This window comes from Delphinus delphis, chromosome 16, assembly GCF_949987515.2.
Source record: "Delphinus delphis chromosome 16, mDelDel1.2, whole genome shotgun sequence".
NCBI lineage: Eukaryota > Metazoa > Chordata > Mammalia > Artiodactyla > Delphinidae > Delphinus > Delphinus delphis.
The window spans coordinates 45458092-45480989 of record NC_082698.1 but is presented as its reverse complement, the minus strand read 5'-3'; the positions used below and the strand labels follow the sequence as shown (position 1 = coordinate 45480989).

At 35.8% G+C, this 22898-nt stretch overlaps 1 protein-coding gene across 3 annotated transcripts in view; it reads left to right on the top strand.

Annotated features, from left to right (window-relative positions):
- ZFAND4 (zinc finger AN1-type containing 4) overlaps positions 1–21687 on the top strand; it is a 72075-nt gene extending 50388 nt beyond the window's left edge. For 2 of the 3 annotated variants that reach the window (XM_060033676.1, XM_060033673.1), the window contains exons 5-9: positions 2496–2643; positions 12943–14118; positions 14635–14689; positions 19949–20066; positions 21186–21687. In XM_060033676.1, the coding sequence (XP_059889659.1) occupies positions 2496–2643; positions 12943–14118; positions 14635–14689; positions 19949–20066; positions 21186–21321 (1633 nt within the window). In that variant the 3' untranslated portion in view covers positions 21322–21687. Of the gene's footprint in view, positions 1–2495; positions 2644–12942; positions 14119–14634; positions 14690–19948; positions 20071–21185 lie in introns of all 3 variants that reach the window. The other variant, XM_060033674.1, reaches the window with a different exon arrangement.
- Positions 21688–22898: the final 1211 nt, after the last annotated feature.

Below are 22898 nucleotides of genomic sequence, written 5' to 3'. Positions count from 1 at the left end.
TAGTTACATTTTTCCATTTAGAAAAAAATTGGGATTGGCTTCTAACTGATCCCATGAATCTATGCTTTGTGAGAGGAAACAGAATAATGTGGTATTTTGAAAAAATTAGGTGAATTTTTTTTAAACATATATATTTTTAATGTTTATTTATTTATTTATTTGGTTGCACTGAGTCTTAGTTGCGGCATGGGAACTCTTAGTTGTGGCATGCGTGTGGGATTTAGTTCCCTGACCAGGGATTGAACCTGGGCCCCCTGCATTGGGAGCGCAGAGTCTTAACCACTGTGCCACCAGGGAAGTCCCCGAATTAGGTGAATTTAAAAATGTTTTTTTATCCTCTAAAATGCAGCCCATGAAATATTTATCATGATTGTACTTTTTAACGTACAAATACACACACACACACACACACACACACACACACACACACACACACACACACACACGGGTCTCTATGGGAAAATAGTAAAGGACCAGTTTTTTATGACAGGAAGGTTAAGTCAGAAACCTCTTTTAGTATTCAATATGGATAAATTTAAAATTCCACGGGACATAACAGAGAAGTAGTTGAAGTTAAAGTATTATAAGGTGACCAAGAATAGAATATACTTGAGTCATTCCTTCCAACTCCAAGGGTGAACTGGCAAAAATCTTCACCTCAACCTTCCTTTTCAGGTATAGTTAAGTTCAAGATGAGAGCCTTCACATACTATAAATTCTGTTAATTAATTTGGATACATAAGTATGACTCAGTAAGGTCTACTGTTTGGTGCCTGGGGAAGCAACAGGAAGTAGTATAAAGAATAGATTTTGGAACCAGACAGAGGATTTGAATCTTAGGTGCACCATTTACTAGCTCTCTGGTCTTGAACAAAATCATTTAACCTCTCCCAACTGCAGGTTCCTCATTTATAAAATGGGATATAATATCATCTTATGTAGTTTTTGTGAGGATTAGAAATAATATGCGGAAAGTGCCTGGCAGAGTAGGCATTCAGTAAATGGTAGCAGTGTCAATTTAGTGTTGTGTCCATTGTGTCAATTTTCATATTATACTGGGAATCTATAATAGATCGAAATGATAGTCACGAGTCAAACACTAGGGACTGAATTGGCTATGGAGACCAATTTCCGCCATTCTTCCTCCTGATACCTGTGGCTGCTGTGCAGTGTAATTAACCCATGATTTCAGAATGTCACCAGTTTCACCATGTAAAGTTTAGGAATGGGGCTATCCACTCTCTACTTTACCTTTGTGTGGTGGTAGTATGTCCTTCAGAAGTGTTATGAAATATGCCTTATTAAGGTTATCTTAAATTGTTTCCATTTCTTACAACCATATAGAACAGGAAATCTTACTAATTCTCATACTACTTTAGCATAGATACAGTAAATTGGGCACGGTGACCAGTGCACATGTTTCTTATGCTCAATTGAAAATTTCAGTCATTCTTCAAATATGCTGAGGTTGTGTATGATTTTAATTTTCCCATTACTGAAAAAGCTGAATGAAATTTTAATTATGTTTGTGTTCAGTTCAGCAAACGTTTGTTAAATGTGTGCCAAGCATTGTGCCAGGTGCTAAGACTAGGAAGATGAACACAGCCTAATATATATTTTTTAAATTTAATTTTGGCTGTGTTAGGTCTTCACTGCTGCCTGCGGGCTTTCTCTAGTTGTGGTGAGCAGGGGCTACTCTTCACTGCGGTGCACAGGCTTCTCATTGCAGTGGCTTATCTTGTTGTGGAGCACGGGCTCTAGGAGCATGGGCTTCAGTAGTTGTGGCACGCAGCCTCAGTAGTTGTGGTGCACAGGCTTAGTTGCTCCGCAGCATGTGGGATCTTCCCAGATCAGGGATCGAACCTGTGTCCCCTGCATTGGCAGGCGGATTCTTAACCACTGAGCCATCAGGGAAGTCCCAGGCCTAATATTAATATCTGCTTTCAACTTGCTTACATATGGGGGAATAAGGGGGAAAGATAGACGTATAAGAATAAATATGAGGATAGTATGATAGTGCCATTATATTATGGCATTATATTGTGGCATTATGTAGTCAAAGAGAAGGGGCTCCAAATAATAAATGTTAAGTTATGAATAAATGTTACTGTGATTGATCAGTAATTGGAATGTTTTACATGTTTAATAATTTGTGTCATGACTTGACCAAGGTGTCTTTTTTCATTTTAAAATCTGTGCTATTCTGTCTGGTTACATTTCCAAACATAAAAGATCTTCACTTATGGTATACTGACTTCAGAAAAGCTCAGCTGTACTAGATTTTCAGTAATGCTAGATCATGATATTTATCCCATTTACTTTTTTTCTCATAAGAAATATATTTTTGAAATACATTTGCCTTGAATTTACATTGACAAGATGGATTTATCGTTTTATCATTAGCAACATCTATAGTTTATACTGCATTTAAAATATTTTTAGTCATTGGGCAGGTATACGGTACATTTCAATAGTAATTATTATTTTCTTTGCAGTGGTGGTTCTGTGTATAATTTGCATACTGATGAAGATGAGGAAATTGAGCCTTCTCCTTCTGGGCAACAGATAATTGAAAATTCAATAACTATGAATAAGATGAAACTGCTGAAGGCTAAGATGGAGAACATGAATCTCAGCAAAAAGGTGAAGCTTGGCCAGGTCTTTCTCTAGTATATCCTTGCAGGGCTCACAGCATTGAGTCTGTTGGTAATTGTGGAAAAAAGATTTATAAACTATTATTCATTTCAAGTTTCTGGCCTCAGTTATTTATTGAGATATTAAATGTAGTGAATTGATTTTTTTAGGCCAGCAATGTAGTTAATGTGATAATACTGCACTCAAAATAATTCATGATTTAAAAAAATTTCATAGTTCTAGAGCTAAGAAAGATAATAAAAGATAGCCTAACCTTAATTTTGCAATAGTTACTTTTTAAAATGCTGTTAATATTTACTTATTATGGATATCTCCACTACCTGGATGTTGATAAGGAATGTTTAGCTTTACTAGATACTGTCAGTTTTCTAAAGTAATTGAATGAATTCTGTCCAATAGTGAATGAGAGTTGCAGTTTTCATGCATTCTTACCAGTATTTGATATGGTCCTTCTTTTTTATTTTTGTCGTTCTGGTTGGTGTGTAGTGGCATTACATTATGTTTTTTTTCTTAATAAATAAATAAATAAATTTATTTATTTTTGGCTGCGTTGGGTTTGGGTCTTCGTTGTTGCACGCGGGCTTTCTCTAGTTGTGGCGAGCGGGGGCTACTCGTCATTGAGGTGTGCGGGCTTCTTGTTGCGTGGCTTCTCTTGCTGCGGAGCACGGGCTCTAGGCGTGCAGGCTTCAGTAGTTGTGACGTGCAGGCTCAGTAGTTGTGGCTCGTGGGCTCTAGAGCACAGGCTCAGTAGTTGTGGCGCACGGGCTTAGTTGCTCTGCGGCATGTGGGATCTTCCTGGACCAGGGCTCCAACCCGTGTCCCCTGCGTTGGCAGGCAGATTCTTAACCACTGCGCCACCAGGGAAGCCCTACATTATGGCTTTAATTTGCATTTCTCTGATCAATGAAGTTGAGCACCTTTCATGTATTTATTGGGTATTTGGATATCCTTTTTTGTAAAATGCCTGTTCAGATCTTTGGCCCATTTTTAAAATTGGGCTGTATGTGTTTTGCTTATTGACTTTTTTGGAGATCTTTAATATTCTGGATATGTTTTTTGTCATATATATGTATCACCACTCTATTATTTTGCTTTTCACTCCATTAATAACTTTTTCTTTATTGAAATGTAATATGTACATAAAATAAAATTCACAAGTCTTTAATAGAGCTTGATGAATTTTTACATTTCTATACAGTCATGTAGGTGTAACTCAAATTAAAATAGGTATAACTCAAAATTAAAATTTCTCTCCAGATTTCCTTATAACCTTTCCCATCAATACCTGCCTTTTCCTACTCCCAGAAATAACTACTATTCTTACGTGTGTCACCATGAATTAGTTTTTACTGTTCTTGAGCTTTGTATAAATTATATCATATATAATATACCTTTTTTTGGTCTGGTTTCTTTTGCTCAGCATAATACTTTTGCAGTTCATCCATGTTGTTGCATGTATCATTTCATTCTCTTTTACTGCTGTGTACTAATCCATTGTATGACTATACAGGCATACCTCGGAGATATTGCAGATTCAGTTCCAGACCACCACAGTAAAGCGAATATCGCAATAAAGTGAGTCACACGAATTTTTTTGGTTTCCCAGTGCATATAAAATTTATGTTTACACTATACTGTAGTCCATTAAGTGTGCAATAGCATTATGTCTAAAAAACAATATGCATACCTTAATTAAAAATGCTTTATTGCTAAAAAATGTTAACCATAATCTGAGCCTTCCATGAGTTGTAGTAGTAACATCAAAGATCACTGATCACGGATCACCATACAAATAAAATAATAATGAAAAAGTCTGAAGTATTGCAAGAATTACCAGCATGTGACCCAGAGACCCAAAGTGAGCAAATGCTGTTGGAAAAATGGCATCAATATAGACTTGCTCAACACAGGGTTGCAACAAACTTTCAATTTGTAAAAAATGCGGTTATCTGCAAAGTGCAATAAAATGAGGTATGCCTGTACTTCCTTTCTTCCTTCTTCTTTTGACATTTAGGTTGTTTCTAGTTTTTGGCTTTCATCAACAAAGCTGCTTTGAACATTCTTATACATGACTTTGGTGGACCCATGCACTCTTTTCTTTGGGGCATATAGCTAGGAATAGACTTGTAGAGTCATAGGGTAGGTATATGTGTAGCTTTAATTGTTTTGCTGAACAGTTTTGTGAAGTGTCTGAACCAGTTTACACTCGCATCAGAAACAGGAGAGTTCCCGTTTGTGTCACATCCTCACCAACACTTGACATTGTGCGTCTTTTTTATTTTATCGATTCTGGTGGATGTGTAGTGGTTTTAATTTACATTTCTCTGATGGAGAATAATGTTAAGCTTTTCATATGCTTATTCGCCATTAAGATATTGACTTTTGTACCAACAGTCTTTATATCATGTGAATCACACTGTCTAAATACATCCGTTTTTTTTTTTAAGATACTGACTTTGTCTAGTGCTTGTTCAAATATTTTGCTCATTTTTTAAATTGGGTTGTCTGCCTTTTGCTTACTGATTTGAAGGAATTTTTATATACTATGGATACAAGTTCTTTGACAGATACATGATTTATAGATATTCTAGCAGCTGCTATTTCACTTTCTTATTTTTTTAATGAATAAATATTCTTTATTTTAATGTATTTTAACTTAATAGTATTCCTTTTATGATTACTAGTTTTTATAAACTTTTAATGAAGTTTTTTCCTACCACACGGTTTTGAAGACACGCTCCTGTGTTTTTTATCCAAAAGCCGTATGATTTTTCTTTCTCATTTAGATTTACAATCCATCTGAAAAAAAAAAACCTCACAACTTTAAAAAACATGTATAATGTAAAGTAGGATGAAGACAAGTTTTTTCCAGATGGAGTACAGTTGACCTAACTCTATTAAAAATAAAATCCTTTCCCCACAATCTTAAATGTTTATGTACCTAATAACAGAACATCAAAATGCATGAAGCAAAAGCTACAAAGAGGGGCTTCCCTGGGGGCGCAGTGGTTGAGAGTCCGCCTGCCGATTCAGGGAACACGGGTTCGTGCCCCAGTCCAGGAAGATCCCACATGCCGCGGAGCGGCTGGGCCCGTGAGCCATGGCCGCTGAGCCTGCGCGTCCGGAGCCTGTGCTCCGCAACGGGAGGCCCAAACAGTGAGAGGCCCGCGTACCGCAAAAAAAAAAAAAAAAAAAAAAGCTACAAAGAGAAATAGATAAATTCATAGTTATATTAGATTTCTAATATAACTCGCATTGTCAAAAATTGATAGGAAAGATAGAAAATCAGAAAGGATATAAGAAGACTTGAACAACTGTAAACCTATTTGTCCCTATTGACGTTTAAAGAAAGCTCCACCTAACAACAGCAGAATACACATTCTTTTTAAGTGCACCCAGAGCATTTACTAAGATAAAGTGTATCGTATGCTATCAATCAAGTCCCAATAAGTTTTAAAAGACTCAAATCATACAAAAAATGCTCTCTTCATAGTATGAGTGTGTTTCGTGTTTGGTAATTGCAATCATTGTTGCTTTTGTTGTGGTCATCCATTTACAATGCTTGGTGTCAGTTTATTTATCTCTTGTAAAAATAAAATACAGTGTGTGTGTGTGTGTGTGTGTGTGTGTGTGTGTGTGTGTGTAAAAAAATGCTCTCTTACTACAATGGATAAAATTAGGAGTCAACAAAGATATCTGGAAAATCTAATATTTTGGAAATAACACACTTCTAAGTAACTGATGGGTCGAAGAAGAAATCCAAAGGGAAATTAAAAAGTATTTTACACTGAATAAAATTATTCTAATAATGTGGTGAATTTATTTTTTTTAAATATGAAATCAGTCTTAGAATGAACCATTTTTGGTTGTGGTGAATTTTACTTTTTATGTCTTTAATTAAATTTCCTAATATTTTATTTAGGATTTTTGTTCATCAGAGAAATTGGTCTTTAATTTTCCTTTCTTTTCCAACATACAGCAAGGTTGAAAGAATTTTACAGTGAACACCTGTTTATCCACCACCTAGATTCTATAATTAACATTACTAAATTTTTAATTATAGTAAAATAAATATAACAAAATTTACCATCTTAATAATTTTTAAGTGTACATATGGTTCAGTAGTGTTAAGTACATTCACACTGTTGAGCAACCAATCTCCAGACTTTTTCATCTTGCAAATGGAAACTCTATACTCATTAAACAATTCCCTATTTCTCTACTCCCCCGGCCCCTGGCAACCACAATTCTACTCTCTGTTTTCTATGAATTTGACTTTCTTGAACCTCATATGAGTGAAATCCTACAGTATTTGTCTTTTTGTGACTTATTTCACTTAGCAATGTCCTCAAGGTTCATCCATGTTGTAGCTTATGTCACAATTTCAATACTTTTTAAGGTTGAGTAAATATGTATATACAACATTTTACTTAACCGTGCATCTGTCAATGGAGACATGTGTTGCTTACACCTTTTAGCTATTGTGAATAATGCTGTTATGAACAAGGGTATGCAAATATCTCTTTGAGACCCCACTTTAAATTCTTTCGGAAATTTACCCAGAATTTTAAGATCATATGGTAATTCTATTTTTAATTTTCGGGGGAACTGCCATACTGTTTTCCATAGCTTCCAATTTCATCATATCCTCACCAATACTTGTATTTTTTTGTTGTTTTTTTTGCGGTACGCGGGCCTCTCACCGTTGTGGCCTCTCCCGTTGCGGGGCACAGGCTCCGGACGCGCAGGCTCAGCGGCCATGGCTCACGGGCCCAGCCGCTCCGCGGCATGTGGGATCTTCCCAGACTGGGGCACGAACCCGTGTCCCCTGCATTGGCAGGCGGACTCTCAACCACTGTGCCACCAGGGAAGCCCCTGTTTTTTTTTTTTAATAGTAGTCATCCTAATGGACATGAGGTCATAGTTGTACTTTTGATTTACAGTTTCCTAATAATTAATGATGTTGAGCATCTTTTCATGTTCTAGTTGGCCATTTGTATATCTTCTTTGGAGAAATATCCATTCAAGTGCTTTACCCATTTTTGAATCAGGTTATTGTTTTTGTTGTTGAGGTTTAAGAATTCTTTATATATTCTGGATATTAGCCCTTTATGATATATATGATTTTCAAATATTTTCTCTTATTCTGTGTGTTGCCTTTTTACTCTGATGGTAGTATCCTTTGATACACAGAAGCTTTAAATTTTGACGTAGTCCAGTTTATCTGTTTTCTCTTTTGTTCCCCCTGCTTTTGATGTCATATCCAAGAAACCATTGCCAAATCCAATGTCATGAAGCTTTTCCTCCTGTTTTCGTCTAAGAATTTTATAGTTTTAGGTCTTTGATACATTTTTAAGTTAATTTTTGTATATGGTGCAAGGTAAGGGTCCAACTTCGTTCTTTTGTATGAAGATATCCAATTTTCCCAACTCCATTTGTTGAAGAAATTGTTCATTCCCCATTGAGTAGTCTTGGCATCTTGTTGAAAGTCATTTGACCATATATGTGAGGGTTTATTTCTGGGCTCTCTGTTGTAGTCCATTGGTCAATATGTTTGTCTTTATGTCAGTACCACACTATTTTGATTAGTGTGGTACTGACATAAAGACAGTACCACACCAACAGCTTTGTAATAAGCTTTGCAATAAGTTTTAGCTTTGCAGTAAGTTTTGAAATCAGGAAGTGTGAGACCTGCAACTTTGTTCTTATGTGTCAATATTATTTTGAGTATTTGGGGTCCCTTGAGATCACTTACGAATTTTAGGATGGATTATTCTATTTCTTCAAAAATGCTATTGGGATTTTCACAGGGATTACATTAAATCTTTATATCAGCGTGACTCATGGCTTACTTAGAAGCAAACCTCTAGTTTTCAAACGTGGAATATTAGGTACCTTTTCTTAAGATATAAATTTCTTTATTTGTTTATTTTTGGCTGTGTTCGGTCTTCATTGCTGCCTGCAGGCTTTCTCTAGTTGCGGCGAGCGGGGGTTACTCTTCGCTGCACCACGCGGTCTTCTTATTGCGGTGGCTTCTCTTGTTGCAGAGCACGGGCACTAGACTTGAGGGCTTCAGTAGTTGTGGCCCGTAGGCTCGGTAGTTATAGCTCTCGGGCTCTAGAGCACAGGCTCAGTAGGTGGGGCGCATGGGCTTAGTTGTTCCGCGGCATGTGGGATCTTCCCAGACCAGGGCTTGAACCTGTGTCCCCGGCATTGGCAGGCAGATTCTTAACCACCGCGCCACCAAGGAAGTCCCATTATGTACCTTTTTATTACTGATTTGTAGTTCAATATCACTGTGGTCATGGAACATACTCTAAATGATTTCAAGCCTTTGAAATTAGTTGAGGTTTGACTTGTGACTAAGCATATTAATAAATGCCACTTACACACTTGGAAAGACTGTGTAATCTGTCCATATATATAGTGTTCTGTATATATCAATTAGATAAGTTATTTGTGTTGTTCTGGTTTTCTAATTTTTGTGTGTGTCTGTTTTCCATCAGTTATTCAGAAAAGTGTATTAAATATCTCCCTTTCTGGTAGTGGATTTGTGTGTTTCTCCTTTTAAGAAGTTTATTTTTGCTTTATGTATTTTGAAACTCTGTCAAACTAGATCAAATGATCTAGTACAGATTTTATGATATCCAAGGAATTGTGATATCTTTCTTGTAGTTTATATTATTATAAAAATTATTATTTATTATCATTATAGAAATGTTTTTATTTATGCCTTGTAATGCACTTGTCTTATTAGTATAAGCTACTTTGTTATTAGTATAGCTGAGCTAGCTTTATTTTGGTTTATGTTTCTATTATATTTCCACTCTGTTACTTTCACTCTATGTTCCTATATTTAAGAATTGTCTCTTGTAGTCAGTACATGGTTAGTTTTATTATTTTTTAATCTAAACTGACAAGCTTAAGATTTTCATCTATTACATTTAGTATAATTACCGATACATGTGGATTTTTATCATCTTACTATTTTCTATTTAACCACCTGTTTTATGTTTCTTTTTCTCTCCTTTTTTGTCCTTTTTTAGATTAGTCTATTTTTTGTTATTCAGTTGTTTTTTTTTTTTTTTTTTGCGGTACGCGGGCCTCTCACTGTTGTGGCCTCTCCCGTTGCAGAGCACAGGCTCTGGATGAGCAGGCTCAGCGGCCATGGCTCACGGGCCCAGCCGCTCCGCGGCATGTGGAATCTTCCTGGACTGGGGCACGAACCCGTGTCCCCTGCATTGGCAGGCGGACTCTCAACCACTGCGCCATCAGGGAAGCCCTGTTATTCAGTTTTTATCCTTTACTACTTTGTTAGCAATTTACTATTATACTAGCTTTGTCAAGTGATTACTCTAGAGATTATTTGTACATTCTTGACTACTTATAGTCTAATAAAAATGATTTTTACCACTTTGCTTTTAATGCCAGAATCTTAGAACACTAACTCCATTTATACATCCAAACACCTTTTGTGTCATTGTCATGCATTTTAATTTCACATATATTTTGAGCCCCTCAAATTGTTTTATATTGCTAATATTATTTATATTTACCCATATATTTACCTTTTCTGTTGCTCTTTATTCTTTCCTGCAATTACTTGCTTCCTTTAAAGATTATTTACCTGCCATCTGAATCTTTTAGTATTTCTTTTAATTTAGGTCTCCTGGCAATTAAGTCTCTTAGCTTTTGTCTGAACACTTATTTTACCTTTTTTACTTTGAAAAATGTTCAGTCCTTCAGAAATGTTATACCTGTGAACAACCATGAAAATTTTACCTAGATTCACCAGTTAGCATTTTTCCACATTTGTTTTCTTTCCCTGTTCTTTTACCTGATCCATTTGGGAGTTAGTTGCAGATATAGTAACATTTCCCCCTAAATATTTAATTCAGTATATAACTCCTAAGAACAGAGCCTTCTCCTACATAACCACAATGTAGTTATCACACACATAATTTATCACTGATACACATTACTTCATCCATATTCACATTTCTCCATGTCTCAATAATGTATTTGATAGCATTTTGTTTTATTTTGATTTTTCTTTCTGTTTTCAATCTGGAATCCAATCAAGAATCATGCATTGTTGTATTTAGTTGTAATGTTTTCTTGGTCTGCTTTTATACAGAACTATTTCTTAGCCTTTTTTGGACATTCATGTCAGATATTTTTGAGGTATAGGCCAATTTTGTAGAATATCCTCAGTTTGAGTTTGTCTTATTGCTTCATCATGATTAGATGCAGGTCAAACATTTTTGGCAGGATATTGTGTAGATGACATATTCTTTTCAGTTCAGCTCATCAGGGAGAACTTAATGTCAATTTGTAGTATTTTCATTAATTTTTAAAAGAAATTTTGCATTTTTAGTTGATAGTTTATCCAAGAGTAGTTTGAGTTTGAAAAACTCCTGGCAAGAGAGGCTTTTTAATTTTTTAAAATTTCTCTTTTTATTGCATAGAAATCAGAGAATGTTATTTCCATATCTGCTTAATAGAATTTGATTATTTGTGATCTAATATCACTCTTTATGACTGTCCTGTGTATACTTAAGAAAATGGCTCATTCTCTGTTATCAGGGTAAAAGTTTGATATCTGTCTGAAAGATTTGACATTATTAAATCGTCCTCTATTTCCTTATTTTTTTTTCAGCTTGCTCTCTCTTAGAATGAGAATAGTGATATGTAAAAGTCTGTAATTATTAGTGGGTTTCTGTGTATTTTTCTTTTCATCTCCCATAGTTTTTGCTTTAAGAAGGTGGTTGTGTGATTTAGTGCATAAATATTAATAACTGTTGTATTTTCATTATACTGCTAATTCTAGATGTTATAAAATGTTTCATCTCTGACCTTCAGCTTGAATTTTCCTTGCCTGATATCAGGCCCATAATCCTTGATATCTTATTGTTTTAATTTGCTTTGTGTACTCTTTCTCATGTCTTTTTTTTTATTAACTTTTGATTTACTTTGTTTTAGGAAGATGTTTTATATACAGCATAGAGTTGTTTTTTGCTTTGTGAACCAATTTGAAATTTAAAAAAATATACTACTTAATCACATTCACATTTATTGGTATGACTTTTATATTTGGTCTTTTTTTAAAAAATAAATTTATTTATTTATTTATTTACTTATGGCTGTGTCGGGTCTTCGTTACTGCGTGTGGGCTTCCTCTAGTTGTGGCAAGTGGGTGCTACTCTTCGTTGCGGTGCGCGGGCTTCTCATTGTGGTGTGCGGGCTTCTCATTGCGGTGGCTTCTCTTGTGGAGCACAGGCTCTAGGTGTGTGGGCTTCAGTAGTTGTGGCACGTGGGCTCAGTAGTTGTGGCACGTGGGCTGTAGAGCACAGGCTCAGTAGTTGTGGCTCACGGGCTTCGCTGCTCTGAGGCATGTGGGATCTTCCCAGGCCAGGACTTGAACCCGTGTCCCCTGCATTGGCAGGCAGATTCTTAACCACTGAGCCACCAGGGACGTCCCTATATTTGGTCCTTAATGTCTTATTATTTTGTTATATTTACAGTTTCTTTGTGGCCTGTTTTGTGTGTGTATGGGTATGTGAGTGTGTGCTTTTTGGTACTTCAGAAGGCTTTTATTTTTTATTCTATTGTTTAACTTTATAGTAATATCTTTTATCATGTCCTTATTCTGCCTTTTCCATACTTAATTGTCTTCTCTTTTATTTTTAAAAGATATCTTTTGACTCCTACTTATTAAGTTATAATCAATGAACTTATTTTACTTTCTCTCATCTTTCTTCTTCCATTTTTAATATTTGCATTATTTCTGCTTTTTAAGGTAGTATAACATTTACAAATCATTTTTCTAATCTTGTCCCCACTCTTAGTTTTAGGTCTTTAATTAAATATATTACATGCTTACTATCAGTCTTTTTACTGAAGTTTACCCGTGCTGCTGCTGCTGCTGCTGCTGCTTTTTTTTTTTTGTGGTACGCGGGCCTCTCACTGTTGCGGCCTCTCCCGCTGCGGAGCACAAGCTCCAGACGCGCAGGCTCAGCGGCCACAACTCATGGGCCTAACCGCTCCGCGGCATGTGGAATCTTCCCGGACCGGGGCACGAACCCGTGTCCCCTGCATCGGCAGGCGGACTCTCAACCACTGCGCCACCAGGGAAGCCCCAGATTTTAATCTTTTTAAACATTTTAGATTGAGGTAATCCAAATGCCAGTATGTTAACAGAAGTAACCTTTTCTTCCTTCGTTAATTTTTGTTATGGGCAGAGAAAATGACCGTGTAAAGAATTATATATTCCCTCTTTTCTTTTAGCCTAAGAAACCTGTCAAGGTAAAACCTCGTCCACCTGTGGTTCCTCGACCTTCCAGTAGTTCCACGGGAGCTGCTCGCCACAGATTGTTAAGGGTTCTCCCCCACATTGGGCAGTCTTGTTTACCTTCTTCTGGGAACACATATCTGCCTGACTCAGCCAGCAATGCCATTTCAAGTTTGCCAGCTCTGCCCCCTGCTGATATATCCATATCATCTATCGCTAGTGATTTTATTAAGGAAGACAATAACTGGGAGAGTAACACACAGTCTCATTCCAATAGTGGCTTCAAACTACCACCTCAGATACCCCCTATGGAGTTTGAAAATGACAAAGAGCTTGCTGATTCTGTTCTCCATCTTGGATCATCCCTACCTAGGCAGACAAAAAACTTTTCAGGAAATTTGCCATCTAATAATGAGGATGACACTGTTTTATTTCCAACTTCAGAAGAGTGTGTAACTGAAGAATCGCTTCTACCTGAAGTGGGTTCGTTTGCTTCCTTTACCGAAGGAAATGCTGATGAAAAGAGCAGTGGCTTAGAAGGCACACAGAAGGTAAATCCAGAATTCTCACTCACTAATGGTGATAAAGGGTTGAAAGCTACAGAGCAGCATCTTAAACATGTTGCAAGAGTGTTGAGTGGTGAATCAGTAGAAACTGCAGTTCTTGACCACCGTGAATTAAGTCCTCACAAGAATAGACTCTTATCACCTCTTCACTGTTCTGCACCAATGTCACTACATAACTCTCTGGTGAAACCACAGAGACAGTCCAAATGTTTTGAGTCTGGGAACCTCCAGTCTTCTGCTTCACAAAATGTGCTTCGGTCGCTGGACATTCGAAATATAACTGATTCTTCTTTCTCTAGGACTACTTGCTTTCGAGCTGTTAAAGTCGATTCACCTGGGAAAAGATCTGATATTATTTCTAAAGTTGAGGCTCGGGATATCACAGAAATGGCTAACAAGGCATCCAAAGAGCCTGTTGGTTGTGTAAATAATATAGGTTTTCTTGCTTCGCTGGCCCAGAGCGCAAGCAGAGACAGCTTGCAGAGCACACATGGGGCAGGCAGGCTTCGAACCTCTGGAATTGGGCTGTTTACAAACCTCCAGCATTTTCAGGAAGAAAGCCTTAGGAAAAGTTCTCCCCAGTTAGAACCTACAGAATTTTTTTTAGTAAGTATTTGCCTTTCAATATGTTCTACTAGTTATCCATGTAGTGATTCAACATATAGTTTGTTTTTTGTTTACACATTAAATAAAGAGGCCTAAGGTTGAATTCTTTTCATAACTTTCTCTTAAAATGTTTATCTAGTTTGTAGAAAATTTTTTTGACAGTTGAATTTTAAATAATGTTTTGGTCCTAAATTGAGAACTGTAATTTGAAAGTAGCTTTGTGTAAACAGTTTATCATGTATTTTTAAATACTAAATATTTTTATTAATGTTTTTCCTCAATAAGAACTTTTATTTGAGCCATCGAATTTTACTTTCTTATAGATAAAGAGTAAGTACAATATTGATGGATGGGACAATCAGGTTCCAAGTTAATTTAATTAAAAATAGATTAAATAATTTTAAATGAAAGCTCAGCAGCATTTTTACAATAAAATATAATTATTTCATGTTTGGTGATCTTCCCTTCTATTTTCCATTAACTCACCTCTATAGATGTTTTGTGTTTTAATTGTAGTCTGCCCGTGGTATTGGAATGAATGGAAATAATACAGCAGCAGGGAAAAGAGTAGGTAAGCAACAGATAATTTTGAAAACAATATAAGGCTAATAATCATAGCATTATGCATACTATGAATTTGAATTTTCAAAGAGAAATGAGAACATTCTCTGTGGTATGTACAGAGTAAACTTTCCCTAAACTTTGTTCCACTTAAGAAAATGATTATGAGAACTGACTGTAGGACATATTTGAAGAATCAAACAAAAATTGAAATTGAGGTCTCTGTTGTCTGGGAAAAGATACGGTCTATGCGAAAAGATAAGTTGCATGAAAAATTAACATGTAGTTCGCAACCCTCCCAGTCCCTGGCCACTCTAGAGCCATGCTGGGTGCTGGATGGGTTTTGAGGAAATACCCTAGAAAGGTGTTTCTTAAAGTCATGGTCCAATATCAAGGACAGTAGTAAGAGCTCCATTTGATGAACTGTTTTTTTCTGGATGAAAGAAAGGGACAGTCTCTTTGACTAGGCCTTTCCAAGGCATAGTAGCAGAAATGACTATATTCTTAGCACTCACTTATATCAATAACACCTTAAAGGTGCACTGGCCAGCCATAATTTCCTAAGAAGCCATTACTATCATCATTTTTTGTGTTTTAATACCCAGACTAGAGATGGAAACTCTACCAAAGATGTACCACCTTTGTAGCCCCGAAGTTCTAAAGAATACATTATATATTATGGTTGCCATGTTACTTTCATATCTTTAAAGAGATACCTAGCATTTGTTTCCACTACCCAAGGTTCTAAAGGTATAAGGCCCAAGGTTCTAAAGTCTTAATGTATCCATTTTTAAATTTTTTTATTGTGATAAAACCCACATAACAAAATTTAATATCTTAACCATTTTTAAGTGTACAATTGAATGACATTAAGTAATTAACATTTTTGGCCAACCAACACCACCATACATCTCCAGAACTCTTTTCATCTTGAAAAACAGAAACTCTGTACCCATTAAACATTAACTCCTCATGCCTCCCTCTCCCCAGGCCTTGGCAACCACTGTTCTATTTTCTGTCTCTATAATTTTAACTACTCTAAGTACCTCATATAAGTGAAATCATTCAGTGTTTGTCTTTTCATGCCTGGCTTACTTAGCATAGTGTTCTCAAGGTTCATCTATGTTTTAGCATGTGTCAAAATTCCCATACTTTTTAAAGCTGAATAATATTCCATTGTATGTATATACAACACTCTGCATACCTCTGCATCTATGGATGGAGACTTGTGTTGCTTCCACATTTTACCTGTTGTGAATAATGTTATTACAGACACGAGTATACAAATATCTCTTTGAGACTCTGATTACAATTCTTTTGGGTATATACCCAGAAGTGGAATTGCTGGTTCATATGGTAATTCTATTTTTAATTTTTTGAGGAACTGCCATACTGTTTTCCGTAGTAGCTGTACCATGTCACATTCCCACCAGCAGTGTACAAGGTTTCCAATTTTTCTACATTCTCACCAATACTTGGTATTTTCTGTTTTGTTTTGTTTTGTTTGATAGTGGGCATCCTAACAGGTGTGAGGTAGTATCTTATTGTGGTTTTGATTTGCATTTCCCTGATGATTAGTGAAGTTGAGTATCTCTTAATGTGCTTAACCATTTGCATATCTTCTTTGGAGAAATATGTGTTCAAATCACTTGCCCATTTTTGAATTTGATTGTTTTTTGTTGTTGAGTTTTAGGTGACTCTATATATTGGATGTTAATTCCTTATATATGATTCACAAATATTTTATCCCATTCTGTAGGTTGCCTTTTTACTTTGTTGATAATGTCTTGATGCACAATAGTTTTTAATTTTCATGAAGTTCAATTTGTCTATTTTTTCCTTTGTTGCCTGTGTCTGGTGTTGTGTTCAATAAATTGTTGCCATATCCAGTGACATGACGCTTTTCCCATATATTTTATTTCAGGAGTTTTATAGTTTTAGGCCTTACATTAGGTCTTGCATACATTTGAATTAATGTTTATATATGGTGTAATGTAAGGGCCCAACGTTATTCTTTTCCATGTGGATATCCAGTTTTCGAGGCACCATTTGTTAAAAAGACTGTCCTTTTCCCCATCAAGTGGTCTTGGCACCCTTGTCAAAATCATTTGATTATATATGTGAGGGTTTATTTCTGGGTTCTTAACTGTATTCCATTGATCTGTATGTCTGTCTTTATGCCAGTGCCACAGTTTTGATTATTATAATGTATCTACTTTTAATGTTATAATTATTTTTCTTTGACACCTATTTAAGTCTGTCCAGTCCTAACCCACAGCTCAGCCTCTTGGAAGTTTGTGTTGTACTTGTCGCATCTCTCTCAACTCTAATTCAGCCTACAGTGCTTTCTTCTCTTCTCGCTGCTCCTCTGAAACTGCTATTGCTGAGGTCACCAGAGATCTACATAATTTCAAATCCAGTGGATACTTCTGTATCCTTATCTTACTTGATTGTTATGGCCTTCTTCTTGAAATAGTTTTTTTTTTCTTTTCCTATCTTTCTCCCTTTTTATTTCCTTTTTTATTCTGGGCTATTACATTTTTGTAGATTTTTGGTTTTGTTTGTTTTTGGTTTTTTTAAGCCTCAGTTTTCTTTTTAACTTGTTTTACCAGTCCCTCTGCTTGTCCCCAGGTGTATACTCTTTTGATTGATTTCATTTAGGTCAGTCATCATTTAGGTCAGGTCATCAACTGCTACCTGCAGTGATGATTCTCCAAACTACAGCTATGTAACTTGCTGCTGTTTTCTTTCATTAATAACTGTATCATTCTGAATTACCTAGAAGAGTCTGTGAAAGTTTTGGCATAAGTTTTGTTTAATTGACTTAATCGAGTTCCTCCATTGGTCCTCTTTGCTTTTCACTGTAGGGTCTCCCTTGGAAATCTTATCCATCTTCATAGCTTTAGTTATCATTTTTAGGCAGATGATTACCAAACTTGCATCTTGAACACCATTTAATACTTTGTTTGCTGCCTTATTCTGTTGGGTGAATTTTTATAGATTATTGTGTTAGATCAAATATTAGATCATATTTCCTAAATATTGGTCTAATTAGACCAATTAGACCAATATTTAGGAAATGCCAAACAAGTGAGTTAATCCAAATATCTTTACTCTCGTTCTGAAAAGCAACTGTTCGCAGTGGCATTATTTTATTGACTTTTTCTTTATTCATATGTTCATTACACATTTGAGAGAAGGCTTCAGAGAGGAGCTGGTGATTGATGATATCTTCTTACAGGATGAGTAGAGTTTTACTAGGTTGACAAGGTTACTGGAGCATTTTAGAAGAAGAGATTGCACATGTGAATGGGTCTGGCGCATCATTCAGGGTGGGTATGATGTGGCAAATGACAGAAAATGACTCTGGAAAGTTAGAAAGGTATCATATTGGACATGTGACCTTGAATGTCAATCCATGGAAGTTGAATTTTTCCTGTTGGTAGTAGGGAACCTATATATTAGGGCTGGTTCCTAGCATGGAGTATATGACTAATAATTTTATTTTTCTCTGGTTGGTAGAAGGATATATGGAAACCATTCTCATAGGAGAAGACTGTGGTTATGTTTCTGTGCCACCTTATTTCGGTCACTACTATGTTCTCTGTTTCTGCACATTCACAAGAGTTCTTGAATAAAAAAAAAAAAGCTTGCGAAACATTGAATTAAGCACCCCCAAGCAAAGAAAAACATGAAAATATGACTACACTGAACTAAATTTTCGTCAACAGATTTTTCTTCTACTGTTGTTTAAGGAAGAATATCCTAAGCCTGAATTTCAAAGATAATTGCAATTAGATGAGCTTCAGAGGATATCTGGTAGTATATGCCTTTCCTCTGTGTCCTGTGCAAATGCTTGTCTTATTTTTATTATTTGAGAAGAGGAAAGTATCCCATCACCTTTGTGAAATGTTCTTGATAACTCTAAGTGCACTTGAAGAAGAAAGTGCTTATTAACTTGAGTTGGTGCCTGGCCACCATTAGGAGTCATAAGTTAGTTTCCAGTTTTAGGCAATTTTTTTTTCCAGTTTTGGGCGAGATCTTGGACTGTATTTTAGCCTAGTAATAAAGCATACTTAATTTTATTGGGCTTGTATATCCAGCACCCAGTTTGGGTTGTGGGAAAAGGCATAGTGTCAATTAATTGTAATTCCAACTTTTCGAACCCTTGAAGGATTTTCAGAGACTTTTAGCTGCCAGATAAACCTTAAGCCCAGACCTCTCAAACCTTTTTCAGTAGTAGAGAATAGGTATCATCTCTATTGACACTCTACCATTTTTCTTCTCACTTCTTCCCTTTGTTTCTGCTTTCTTTGTTTGCCTCTTGTTTCTTGGCCTCTGGGTGCCACCACGCACTGTGTACTTACACTGTTAGTGTAACAAGTATGGATAGTGACATTGAGTCTCTCTGCTTATGAGTGGGGTTTGTTGGAATTCTACTCAGTTCTAAAAGCGTTTCACTTAGTATTTAAAGAAATTGATTTAATTCTTTCTCATATAATAGCAGGTGTGCTCTTATTTTTAAGGTAAAAAATCAAGTTGTTACAATAGCCCAGAATTTAGTAAATATTTTCTGAAAAGGTAGTAGTACTGTGAAATCGAGCAGTGTACCCTGAGTCACTATTGATAATATGATATTTTATATAAATATAACATTTAAATTTTTCAGAATGCTTTTTGTATGTGAGAACTGAGTTGACCTTTAAACACTTAGAAACTTAGGGAGAAAAATACATGTCCTGTTATCATAAAAATGAACAAATTGAAGTTTTGAAAGAATAACTTGCTTGTGGTTTGATGAATTTAGTTTCTATGGTATAATTAGGTCTAAAAGACCAGTTTCATGATATTCTTGTGCTCCTTCTTGGTGTGAAAGGACAGGGTGATTATAATACATATTATATTGTTCCTCAGAAGCCTCATAAATATGATTTTGAACCAGATATTCTTCTTGATTCTCTGCCAAAGTTCAGTATACTTTAAATATACTGAGTGTCCTCAGAAATAATTAGAAAGGTGTTGGTATGTAAAAAATATAAGTCCTAAAAATATGTCTTAGTCAGTAGAAACCTACCACATCTTAAAAAATATAACAGTTCTAGTGCATCTTTACTTGCAACTCTGTAAATAATTTTAGATATAAAAAAAGCACTAATTGATTTTTTATGGCTTAGAGGTTTGCTGTGGCAGGAATGTGTTTAATGTTTTAATAGTATTTCACATCTAGAATTTTATGTCTGTATTAATCAAGGTGTGCTTTCTCTAACAGGAGAATGTGCTCATCACCTCCCACCCGTGAAAGCCCCTATTCAAACAAAGAAGAAAACAACAAAGCATTGTTTTCTTTGTGGAAAGAAAACTGGACTGGCTACTAGCTACGAATGCAGGCAGGTTGGCTAGCTGAAAAGCTGGGATGCTTTTTTTGTGGTGACCCAGTGTGGGGATACAATACAAAATGTTCTTTAAATTGCCTATTCATAACATCATTAAGATGATGTTCAAATAGACCCAGCTGAACTCCTTATTGGCTGAAGTAAAGAGCAAGTAGATAGCTTATGTGTTTCCAAAGTCATGAGATCCTCCCCTGCCCTTTAAAGTAGGACATATAAACCAATGGAAGTGTACTTTCTTTGTCTTATGATAGATGGTTTCTCTTTGACTGTGGCTTGGAAGAACCCCTCCTCCAAGATTCTATTTTATTTTATTTATTTATTTGGCCACTCTGAGTGGCATGCAGGATGCAGGATCTTAATTCCCCAACCAGGGATTGAACCCTTGCCCCCTGCAGTGGAAGCGTGGAGTTCTAACCACTGGACCACCAGGGAATTCTCGATTCTATTTTAAATTAAACAAAAAAGGACTAAATTTAACATTAATGTACTATAAATTATGAGTATATGGTACACTTTTCAAAACAGATGAATAATATGTTTATAAAAATAATTAATTTTTTCCTACTCATAATTATTTCTTTCATTAGCATTGCTAATATGCTCCGAGGATGGTGTCTGCCCTTAGGTTGAGGCCAGGCATTAAACAAAGCTGCTGCTTTTTAGAGTGTATTCTGTTCAAATGGAAACAGCTTATCTTGTTGCTAGAAGTACTTTAAAATCCTTTCATGGCATAGTTAGGTTTTACATAATTTAATTTTCTTATGAGACTGAATTTCTCAGAAATTCAGAGTTCTCCCAGGTTTACTAGATATAAGAGGAAGTGGTAGATATATTTATTGCTTTTTGCAGTTTTACTACTTCCTAGAGGTCAACAGCCTGTTTCACTCCAGAAGAGATTCTTTATTATAAAGTCCCATATTCATAGACAATTAACCGGTTCTTTTTTTGGGGTGCTTGTGCTTGTTCATGAGTAGAAGGGAAATGTCAGCCCTGCAATTCTAAAGAGGACTAAAGGGCTCCTGCTGGACTACGTGAAATCAAGCTTTGATCTCCCAGAGAGATGAGGTTCTTGTAGAAATGTGACTATTCACATAAACTTTTTTTGTGCTTTAGATGTGGAAACAACTTCTGTGCATCTCATCGTTATGCAGAAACTCACAGCTGCACCTATGATTACAAGAGTGCAGGGAGGAGATACTTACAGGAGGCAAATCCTGTGGTTAATGCACCAAAACTTCCAAAAATCTAACTCTTGCTCTGCACCTAAATGTTCTGCCCGAGGAATCGTATTACAATGACAGAAGAAATGTTGTTTAGACTGCATTATTTTTGTTCGACTCCAAAAGATTTGCCAAAGCATATAATGCATACTGTTGGAGAATGAGAATGCTACTGTATTTGACATCTTCATTCTTTGGTGAATCAAAAGTTTTAAAAGTAGTTTTAAAAACTTTAAACTATAATGGTTTAGCTTTGTTATTGCATGTCATGTGTTAAGTATTTTATATTTGATACTGCAATTTTACTAGACAAGTCTTCAAAAGATGCACTTTAGGAAGTTAACATTGACTATGTAACCAGCTTCCATGTTGTACAGAAATAAGCCTTCATGTAATGGCTCTACTCAAATCTACAATTTTTTTTGTGGGGGTGGGGTGGGTGGGGATTTAAAACAGATATCCCATACGTGAAAGTTTATTGAGTTTACTGGCAAGTTCCTTTTTATTTCAAGCTTTTTGTAAAAAAAGAACATTTGGTTTTCCAGTGTGGTTTTAACACATATATTTCTTCCATATTCAGACTGACATTCAGATATGTATCCATTCTATAAAACACATCATGTTAATCATAGTATATATTTCTTAAAATACTACTTTTTGAATGGTAGTTTTAAAATGGATGATGTCCCACTTGTTGCCATTAAATACAGAACCCAACTTTTCACTTTTTGAAAAATGGCTATACAGAAAACAAAATCTCACAGCTTGGTTTGTTTTTCTTATGTTGAGTGCTATTACCAGGAGAAATTCAAATAAATATTCAATTTCATTATGATTTTGATTATTCACAATAATTTTTCTTTTATAAATACTTTAAAATAAAACAGTTTAATTAAATAAATCAGTAATTTATTCTACTTGGAAAAAATGACTGTCAGTATAAAAGAACGCTTTTAAGGTGTAAGGGCCCTGCTCCCCAGATGTAGCTAATATACCAGCTTTTGGGAGGCCACTTGCTTTATGGAAGCTTAGTTGAATCTGATGCTGAACCCCAGTAAATAGCTGGCAGGCAACCCAAGTAGACTCTGAAACTCTAGTCCAACCCAAGTGGGATCTGCACTGGTACCAGAAGGCTAATTTAGGTGCTCCACAGGGCCACAGGGCCTCTTTCTCCATGCAAGGCTGAATGAAATGAAGAGTTCCGTTACCCTTCCTCTGCTTCCTAGAAGAGATTAAATGTTGAGTGGAGAAAAATTACTTCAGAGCAAGAAGGAAATACATTTACAAAAGGGAAAGGTGAGAAATTAGTGGAGTAGTGATGCAATTAGGGGTTGATAGCATACTTTTTAAGGGGGGCTATATAGGCTAATGAAAAATATTTCCATCTGTGTTACTCTATTACACGGATAGGCTGCTGAAAAGTGGGCCAAGACGTATTTATTCTATAGATAAATGTGGATGCTTAGGACATGTTTGGTATATGCTTAGTGCACTATGCTTTATAAACCAAGACCATGTAGAAAGAAGTCTTGTTTTAAGTTTACCAAAGATTTTGGTCAAAGTTGAGTCTTTTTTTTCTAATTTCTAAGTCACTGAGAAATAAACC